Source organism: Borostomias antarcticus (assembly GCF_949987555.1).
Source record: "Borostomias antarcticus genome assembly, chromosome: 3".
In the NCBI taxonomy this organism is placed as follows: Eukaryota; Metazoa; Chordata; class Actinopteri; order Stomiiformes; family Stomiidae; genus Borostomias; species Borostomias antarcticus.
Genome location: NC_140236.1, coordinates 4,758,547 through 4,768,546, shown reverse-complemented (window position 1 = coordinate 4,768,546; position 10,000 = coordinate 4,758,547). Strand labels below are relative to the sequence as shown.

The 10,000-nt window shown below is 52.5% G+C and overlaps 1 protein-coding gene across 1 annotated transcript in view; it reads right to left on the bottom strand.

Moving 5' to 3' along the window:
• Positions 1-10,000, bottom strand: part of prex1 (phosphatidylinositol-3,4,5-trisphosphate-dependent Rac exchange factor 1) — a gene marked incomplete at both ends in the record, with an annotated part of 82,583 nt that overhangs the window by 10,966 nt on the left and 61,617 nt on the right. The window contains 7 exons of the mRNA XM_084435837.1: positions 1,807-1,897; positions 2,839-2,921; positions 3,449-3,537; positions 6,833-7,045; positions 7,798-8,053; positions 9,629-9,839; positions 9,977-10,000. The exon at positions 9,977-10,000 is cut by the window's right edge and continues 138 nt beyond it. Of these exons, the coding sequence (XP_084291963.1) occupies positions 1,807-1,897; positions 2,839-2,921; positions 3,449-3,537; positions 6,833-7,045; positions 7,798-8,053; positions 9,629-9,839; positions 9,977-10,000 (967 nt within the window). The remainder of the gene's footprint in view (positions 1-1,806; positions 1,898-2,838; positions 2,922-3,448; positions 3,538-6,832; positions 7,046-7,797; positions 8,054-9,628; positions 9,840-9,976) is intronic.

Here is a 10,000-nt window from a genome sequence, read left to right as displayed (position 1 = left end):
CTGTCCCTCAACACGGTCCTTCTGTCCCTCAACACGGTCATTCTGTCCCTCAACACGGTCATTCTGTCCCTCAACACGGTCATTCTGTCCCCCAACACGGTCATTCTGTCCCTCAACACGGTCCTTCTGTCCCTCAACACGGTCATTCTGTCCCTCAACACGGTCCTTCTGTCCCTCAAAACGGTCATTCTGTCCCTCAACATGGTCATTCTGTCCCTCAATACGGTCATTCTGTCCCTCAACACGGTCATTCTGTCCCTCAACACGGTCATTCTGTCTCTGAACACGGTCATTCTGTCCCTCAACCCGTCATTCTGTCCCTCAACACGGTCATTCTGTCCCTGAACACCTCATTCTGTCCCTGAACACCTCATTCTGTCCCTGAACACCTCATTCTGTCCCTGAACACGGTCATTCTGTCCCTCAACACGGTCATTCTGTCCCTCAACACGGTCATTCTGTCCCTCAACACGGTCATTCTGTCCCTCAACACGGTCATTCTGTCTCTGAACACGGTCATTCTGTCCCTGAACACGGTCATTCTGTCCCTCAACATGGTCATTCTGTCCCTCAACACGGTCATTCTGTCCCCCAACACGGTCATTCTGTCCCTCAACATGGTCATTCTGTCCCTCAACACGGTCATTCTGTCCCTCAACACGGTCATTCTGTCCCTCAACACGGTCATTCTGTCCCCCAACACGGTCATTCTGTCCCTCAACACGATCATTCTGTCCCCCAACACGGTCATTCTGTCCCTCAACACGGTCATTCTGTCCCTGAACACGGTCATTCTGTCCCTCAACACGGTCATTCTGTCCCTCAACACGGTCATTCTGTCCCTCAACACGGTCATTCTGTCCCTCAACACGGTCATTCTGTCCCCGAACACCTCATTCTGTCCCTCAACACGGTCATTCTGTCCCTCAACACGGTCATTCTGTCCCTCAACACGGTCCTTCTGTCCCTGAACACGGTCATTCTGTCCCTCAACACGGTCATTCTGTCCCCGAACACGGTCATTCTGTCCCTCAACACGGTCATTCTGTCCCTCAACACGGTCATTCTGTTCCTCAACACGGTCATTCTGTCCCTCAACACGGTCATTCTGTCCCTCAACACGGTAATTCTGTCCCTGAACATGGTCATTCTGTCCCTCAACACGGTCATTCTGTCCCTCAACACGGTCATTCTGTCCCTCAACACGGTCATTCTGTCCCTCAACACGGTCATTCTGTCCCCGAACACCTCATTCTGTCCCTCAACACGGTCATTCTGTCCCTCAACACGGTCATTCTGTCCCTGAACACGGTCCTTCTGTCCCTGAACACGGTCATTCTGTCCCTCAACACGGTCATTCTGTCCCTCAACACGGTCATTCTGTTCCTCAACACGGTCATTCTGTCCCTCAACACGGTCATTCTGTCCCTCAACACGGTAATTCTGTCCCTGAACATGGTCATTCTGTCCCTCAACACGGTCATTCTGTCCCTCAACACGGTCATTCTGTCCCTCAACACGGTCATTCTGTCCCTGAACACGGTCATTCTGTCCCTGAACACGGTCATTCTGTCCCTGAACACGGTCCTTCTGTCCCTGAACACGGTCATTCTGTCCCTCAACACGGTCATTCTCTCCCTAAACACGGTCATTCTGTCCCTCAACACGGTCATTCTGTCCCTAAACACGGTCATTCTGTCCCTGAACACAGTCATTCTGTCTATGTGTGGCTGTGAGTGTGTTTCTCTTCTGTCTCTCTCTCTCACACACACACACACGCGCACAGACACACACACACACACTTACCTAGCTGAGTGTGGTCAGGGTGAAAGTGTTTGGTCTCCTCACATGCCTTGGTCATGACAGGCCCTTTGAGCAGACTGTTGATGGAGTCCACCTGTAGAGGAGATGGACACACACACACACACACACACACACTTAATCAGTGCATCTGTCAATCTCTCTCTTCTCACATGTGCGCACACACCCACACACACACCCACACACACAAACACACACGCGGGCAGACGCTAATAATAGAGCTTGAATCCCATCAACGACAAAGTTGCCTTTCTCTGCCCCCGAGCTTTTGTTTACATCTGGGGAGGAAACTGGGGAGCAGGTAATCAATAGCAGACAAAATGGCGGCGCCCCCAAGGAGCAGGGTTGGGGTCAAAGGACCTGAAATATGGTAAGAGGAGGGGAATGATTGGTTGTGTTAGTTTGTTTGTGTGTGTGTGTGTGTGTGAGTGAGAGAGAGAGAGAGAGAGAGGGAGAGAGGGGGGGGGGGGGGGGGGAGGGAGAGAGAGGGAGGGAGAGAGGGGAGAGAGAGGGAGAGAGAGGTAGAGGGAGGGAGGGAGAGAGGGGAGAGAGAGGGAGGGAGGGAGAGAGAGAGAGAGGGAGGGAGGGAGAGAGAGAGGGGGGGTGAAATGGGAGAGAGAGGGAGGGAGGGGGAGAGAGAGAGAGGGAGGGATATGAGGATGAGAGAGAAGCAGGATGAGAGAGATGAGAGGGGAGAGATAGCAAAACAAGGTAACTCACTACAGATGTGGACTGATTACTAGAGGAATGCTCTATGCCTAATGTTTAAATAAGGCCTGTGTTTGTTCTCCTCTCTCTCTCTCTCTCTCTCTCTCCTCTCTCTCTCCTCTCTCTCTCCCTCTCTCTCTCCCTCTCTGCACGTGTGTTTGTGTTTATTGAAAACACACCTCATTTCAGCAGGACGGTGTCTCCAACAAATTCAAAACAACTGTCCAAACAGAAAGTGTGGCCTTCGAAAGCGTTTGTGTTGTGTTGGGGCGGGACGCAGGGCTGAGGGCAGCTCCGCTGTGCCAGTACCTGGTTGAAGAGGTGCTCCAGACAGCCGTGCAACTTGTCCTGCTTGTCTGAGGGAATCCTCATGTCACAGGGCAGCTCATCGCCTGAGAGAGAGAGAGAGAGAGAGAGAGAGAGAGAGAGAGAGAGAGAGAGAGAAAGAGAGAGAGAGAGAGAGAACGAGAGAGAGAGAGAGAGACAGAGAGAGGGAGAGAGAGAGAGAGAGAGAGAGAACGAGAGAGAGAGAGAGAGAGAAAGAGAGAGAGAGGGAAAGTTGTAATTAAACCCATTGCTTATGCAGCAATAATTAACTTCCAAAGTCATTGGACTATCCTGACTCCACACTTTTGATTTTTACTTTTTGCTTTTAGTTTCATGGTTCACAGATCTCCTGTTTTTGATTGCAATCGCCACCCATTAAATAGAAACACATTTGTCCATATAAGAATGAGAACATTTTAGAGTTGTACAGTTTGTAGGACAGGGTGAGTCTTGAGAGAGAGAGAGAGAGAGAGAGAGAGGGAGGGAGGGGGGAGTTGGCCAAACTTGTACAGAACATGAACATTTTCACACAGCTGGAAGGATGAAGGAAGGGATCAAATGATACCAGTCCTGGGGGGGGGGGGGGTCTTACCTGAGCCCATCTCGTCACTCCCCAGGTAGGAGCTGTTGCTGCGAACACTGGTGTAGGACAGGACAGAATCCCTGTTGCTGTTGCATTCACTGGCAAACACACACACGCACGCGCACACGCACACACACACACGCACACACACTTTGAATAAAAACTCAATCGCAGGGTTCATTCCCACCAAGGAAACCACAGAGATTTTCAAGTCTGACTTGTAATTATCTCGTCACATAATCCTAGCGACGATAACTGCCTTGCTAGATTTATATATGGCTACACTAACCTAACATAAAAAACAACAACATTCCAATGAATTGCTGTAATACTGTATGTTGCTACAATGAATTCCCAAATCGACATTTTGAAAGTGAATGAATGTTTTGAAAGATTTGTTACATGAGATTCCAACATCAAAACCTCTTTTGATGTTGGAATCGAAACTTCTTTCATTTAAAGAAAATTTTTTTTACTCAAAACTATATGTGTCAAATAGAAAAAATGTTCTGTTTAATCATCCATAACTCTGGGCACATTCCAACCTACTGTACCTCACTGTCTGTGCTTCATCTTGTCTGAAACACCTTTGTATACGACGCAATTAACTATTACTCAGAAGTCTTAAACGCGATTATCCTATCACACTCAAAGACTAGTGAAGCACAAATTGCAGACTAAACACTGTTTATGGTGAGTCTGTGTAGCCTGCAGCGTTTTGACTGTGTGTGTGTGTGTGTGTGTGTGTGTGTGTGTGTGTGTGCCGTGAATGCACTACAATTTGTCAATATGTTTCCGAGTGAAACACAATCGCCTTGTCTTCCCTCGCCATGGCCAAGCCAGGCGCCATGACAACCTGGCATCATCACCACGGGGAATGGAAACCTAATCGCAGCGAGCCGACAGTGGGGGGGGGCGGGGCGCCTGCTGTAAAAACCCGCTTCCTCCTCATGGGGTCCAGAATCCCTCCGAGCTGAGCTGGAGGCGGAGCTTATGTAATCGCCCCGGAGTTCGGCTTTGATTTTGTTCCCGGTGCAGACACGTCCAGGCACACACACACACACGCTCACACACACACACTCACAATTCTCACGCAAGGGTTCCAAATTTAGCCACACACCTGATGCCAGGACTTCAGAAGGTACTGTGTGGGTCTGACCTGAGACAGGCCGTCCTGAACCGCCTCCCTGACCCACCGTCTGCCTGTCTGTCTGTCTGTCTGTCTGTCTGTCTGCCTGTCTGTCTGTCTGTCTGTCTGTCTGTCTGTCTGTCTGTCTGTCTGTCTGTCTGTCTGCCTGTCTGCCTGTCTGCCTGCCTGTCCGTCTCATCCTTCTCTTTGTCAGTGTGTCTCACTTTTTCCACCTCATTCTCTCCTTTCATCTCATGGATTTTGCTCATCTCTCCTTCTCTTTCTCCTTCTATTCCCTGGATCTACTGTACATATTGTACAGTAGAGGCTGTAAAGTAGTGCCTCTCGCTGTCCTGGAGCCGGTGACGTTGCACTGCTGCGTCTCCAACGCCCATGTCTACCACAGCAGCTGTGCGGTCCTCACCTACGACCACGTAGTCACATACTGAACTGTCCCCAAAGCCCTGACTACTACTGTTACTACAGGGAAGTCAGAATGAGTGATCTCACAGGCCTTGGGTGGGTGTGTGTGATTGTGTGTGTAACATACAGTATGTGTGTGTGTGTGTGTGTGTGTGTGTGTGTGTGTGTGTGTGTGGTTGTTCCTTCTCTTACGAGCTTCTCCTAATGACAGACTGGGCAAGAAGGCGGGCCCCAGTCATTTGGCTCTATTACACACCAGCAATCTCGCCAGCGACCAATAACTACATCCTAGCGGATGATAGGGGAGCACCCTCCCCCCCCCGCCCCGTGGACCTCGGCCCAGACGACAGCGCCGGCGAATCTGAACGAACCCGACACCGCCGTTCCCGTTCGGCCGACGGACCGAGCCGAACGTGTGACGCGACGGCCGGGGCGGACGGGGACATTTTTAGCCGCCGCTCCGCGTTCGGACGCGACTCGCCGCATCTGGAGCGCATCTGGAGCGCATCTGGAGGCGGGAGGCGGACGCGGAGGATGTTCTGATAGTCGGTGGTGTGTGTGAAGAGAAAGGAGGGGGAGGGTTGTGTCGTTGCTGGAGGGGGGGAGGGAGGGAGGGAGGGAGGGAGGGGGGGTGGGAGAAGCGGCGGGAGGGAGGGAGGGAGGGAGGAGGGAAGGGATGGAGGGAGGGAGGGGAGAGGCGGAGGGAGGGGTGGAGGGATGGAGGGAGGGAGGGAGGGAGGGAGAGAGAGAGGGGTGGAGGGAGGGAGGGAGGGGCGGAGGGAGGGAGGGAGAGAGAGGGGTGGAGGGGCGGAGGGAGGGAGGGAGAGAGAGAGGGGTGGAGGGAGGGAGGGAGGGAGGGATGCAGGGGCGGAGGGAGGGAGGGATGGAGGGGCGGAGGGAGAGAGAGAGGGGTGGAGGGAGGGGCGGAGGGAGGGGTGGAGGGAGGGAGGGAGGGATGGAGGGGCGGAGGGAGGGAGGGAGGGAAGGAGGGAGAGAGGGGTGGAGGGAGGTATGGAGGGGCGGAGGGAGGGGTGGAGGGATTCCGCGGGGTTACGGGAACCAACGGCGGATATCGTCGGGCCTCTGATTACTTCACCGCTCTTTCACTTCCCTTTTCTTTCCCTTCGTTTTATTCTACCTTTCTTTCTCCCGCTAACATGAATAATAAGATAAGATCAGATGAGATAAGATAAGACTTTATTAATCCTCCCAGGGGGAAATTAGCCATTTCAGCGTCGGAAAAAAAAATACACAGAAAGGTTGGAAAGAAGAGAAAACTAGAGACAGACTAACAAAAAGAAGATTCTAGATCAGGGGGAGTAGCAGCATAAAAATGGGATATCGGAGGCTAAGTGCAACCATATGTACAGTAACAGTGCGGTAGAGAATAAGATATACATGTACCCGCATATTGTATAGTCAGTCTGTATGAGTTGAGTCACCATCTCTTGCATCAGACCAGTGTGCCTCAGAAAGAGATGACGCCCCCCCTCGACAGTTGAGAAGTTGAGTTTCCTGAAGTTTCCGCCAAAGTAAATGAGGACATGACATCTCTGGTGGGTTTGCATCTCCTACTTCGGTTAAGGGATCAGATAAATCAAGCCCTTGATGTCGGTTCTAAGCTCAACCGGTGACAGCGCTTTGAACGTAAGCCTCTAGTGCATTCTGGGAGATCTGGGGGAGTGGGACAGCAATGTGGTCGGTATTCCCACCAGCCAATCAGAGGGAAATGGGAGCTATAACCACCACGTCGCTTAACACCTTGAGATCCCCCCCCACACACAAGAGTACAGGACTTACTGTGGGGTGCTGATTTGGGGGCGCCGGGCCCCTGCGCTCACCTGTAGGAGTCCCTGTAGCTCATGGTGTCGTGTCCAGAGTCCTCCTGGTCGTCCTCCGTCACCTTGAAGCAGACCCTCTTGATGCCCCCGTGCTCCACCTTGTCCTGGTCAGCCTCCTCCGAGGGGGGGGGCGCGGACGGGGAGCGGCTGGGCTCGTAGGCGGGGGGCTCACCCTCCTGCGGCTGGGTGGGCTCCGTGATGGACGACAGGAGGCTAGGGGAGGGAGGGGGGGGAGGGTCAGAGGACAACGCAAATGATACATGGAGGAAACTGACGTTTTTAGGATTGGGTCCTAAACCTTGTAGAAGTAATCCAAGATGTACTGGTTATTGGTCAATAAGTCACAGGAAACCACAAACACACACAGGCACGCGCACCAACACGTGCGCACGCACACACACACACACACACACACAAATGTGTTATGGCTTAGCGGCCAGATCCTCTTGGGTCAGGCCGTTAAATATTAGGGGCTTAAAAACGCATTCTAAGCGTTTCTCAACGGTCGACAAGCGTACGGGCGGCAGGGCAAAGAGGCGCTGGCGTGTGTCTCAGGAGGGGCGTCTATAGGGGCGGTCCCAGGCCGACGCCCCGCCCTTCACATGCAGGAAGGCTGAGATCCACTGAGGCGGACGGCGCTTAAAAGACGGCAGGGACTAAAACTATAGAATTGGGATCGGTAGCTCGCTGAGTCCACTGTCCGTGATTTGCAATTCAAATTACGAATGTTTTCTATACTGACTGACTTTAGAAAGGTTTAAAGCAGAACTGGCCAGGCGTGCGGTCGCGGTGTTAAGCGTACGGTCGCGGTGTTAAGCGTACTTTACGGTCATGGTGTTAAGCATACTGTACGGTCATGGTGTTAAGCATACTGTACGGTCATGGCGTTAAGCGCACGGTCGCGGCGTTAAGCGTACAGTCGTGCCGTTAAGCGTACGCTCGCGGTGTTAAGCGGGGACACTCACACGTCGATCTGGGCCACGTATTGCTTCATCTCCCTCACGGCGACGTCCAGCCGGCTGTACAGGCGGATGTAGGCGTCCTGCGTCTCCATGTCTTCCTGTTTGAGCAGGAAGCTGAGCCCGCCCTCCGGCGCCGCCTCGCCCACCCCCTCCTCCTCCTCATCCTCCTCCTCGTCGCTCGCCAGGCCGGTGCAGCTCCAGGAGGGGGCGCCCATGCTGGTGACACAGTGCTGGGCGTGCGACATGGGGTTCAGGTTCGCTGGGTAGCGGAGAGAGGGGGGAGGAGAGGGTGAGGAGGGAGGGGGGGACAGGGAAAAACACAGGATAAAGTATTTATTACATTATCTACAGTTTATTCACTTCTGGCGGCCATGTTTATATAGAGCAACAAATGGCTTCAGACGGACTCGCCTAGTTTGCTAGAGAGTCACTTAGAGAGGGAGACGGACTCGGTCGCAGACGTTCATACCGTCAGCAGATGTTCATCTTTTATACAGAATAATACTTTCTGTGGATCCAAAGAGTGTTTTTTATCACGCCGGGTTCCTCTGTAAATACTTGGGATGAGAAAACGAAAAGAATTTGCAGTCACCTGGGGCGGTGGACAGATAAAGTGTTTATGGGCCCAGTGGGCGTAACATTAGCACATAATAGCTAACGCTACGATTATTGCGAGGAGCTTCTATATACTTTACGCACATTCCTACAGAGCTGCAGCACCGAACGCCCTAGAGAAACCTCATCACCTCAGGAAATATCCCCCACAATTCCATGCATTTCTCACCGCAAACGCAATGAAGCTACGTGACGTTGGGAGTCATAAAACGTGAAGCGTTTTGCCAGGGCGACCAGAGACCTCCATGGCCTGTGTTCGAGCAGGAAAAGCGAAACGTCTCGACGGCACAACTGTAGAGCAGATGTCTAGTTGTGCCGAAGGAGGAGGAGGGTGGAAATATGCTAACAATGCTAGCAGACATCTTCCAGACAAGAATGTAGCCTGTTATTATTTTCCTACGCTTCTCTGAGTGTATGATGAGACTATCGGTAAACACCGTCACCGTTGTCACAACATGAGCCAGGTGAGCCAAGGGCCCCCGCATAAGTTATTAGCACAGTCTCAGAGGAAGAATATTCGCTCACACCGCACGCCGCACTTGGAGGGCCATCTCTGATGACATCACCGAGAGAAGCACGGAGAAGCTTCCTCTGCTCTGTCAGCGTTAAGAGGAATAGCCTGTGGCTAATGGGCTCTTAATGGAAGACTGATGGACACCATTCAAACGGCGGGGTTCCATTTCAGCACTCTCATAAATTGACGGTGGGAATTGTCACTGTGGCACAAAAGACCAGTGTGTGAGGTTGGCTTCGACATAAAGGCTCAGTAATTTGTACTGCGGGATTTAATTGGTCGAAGAGGGTAATTAAGTCAAAATGATATCTTTGTTTGAAGAGTGAACGTGGTTAATTTGCCTGTGGTGCAATACCAGAAAGGGAGTAAGGGTTGAGAGAACTCTCTTTAATGATTACGCAACCGACAAGTTATATCATGGTTCCCTTCATTTGTGTTGACGTAGTACATAGTGCTTTGTTTGTGTGTGCAATGTGTGTGTGTGTGGGGGGGGGGAGGGGGGGGGCTGTACACACGCACACGCACACACAAACGCGTACGCACACACACGCACACACACACACACACACACCCTGGTCAGGGTCTAGGCCTGTACACACGCACACACGTTCACGCACACACACACCCTGGTCAGGGTCCAGGTCTGTACACACGCACACACGCACGCACACACGTTCACACACACACACACACACACACACACACCTTGGTCAGGGTCCAGGCCAAAGAAGGAGTTCTTGCGTCCGAAGCGGATGCTGAAGGTGCGCCCGGCGGTGGTGGTGCTCTTGGGGTAGGACACCTGCATCAGGTTGACGTGACAGTTGGTCGGCACGAAGTCCATACAGCCCAGGGGGTGTGGCCTCAGGCTGGCCTGCTTGAACGTGGGCGACGCCTTGTTCTTCAGCTCCAGGGCAAACTGGGGTTCGAGGACACCACAAGACGAGGAGAGGAGCAGTGAGCGGTCACACAAAAAACACAAGCGTCTCAACCAACCCTAGCGCTCACCCCTACCGAAACCCCTGGTTGAGGAACGTCCCCGGATGGGTTTCGTACCCTCTGGTAGTTGCTGATGCGTCG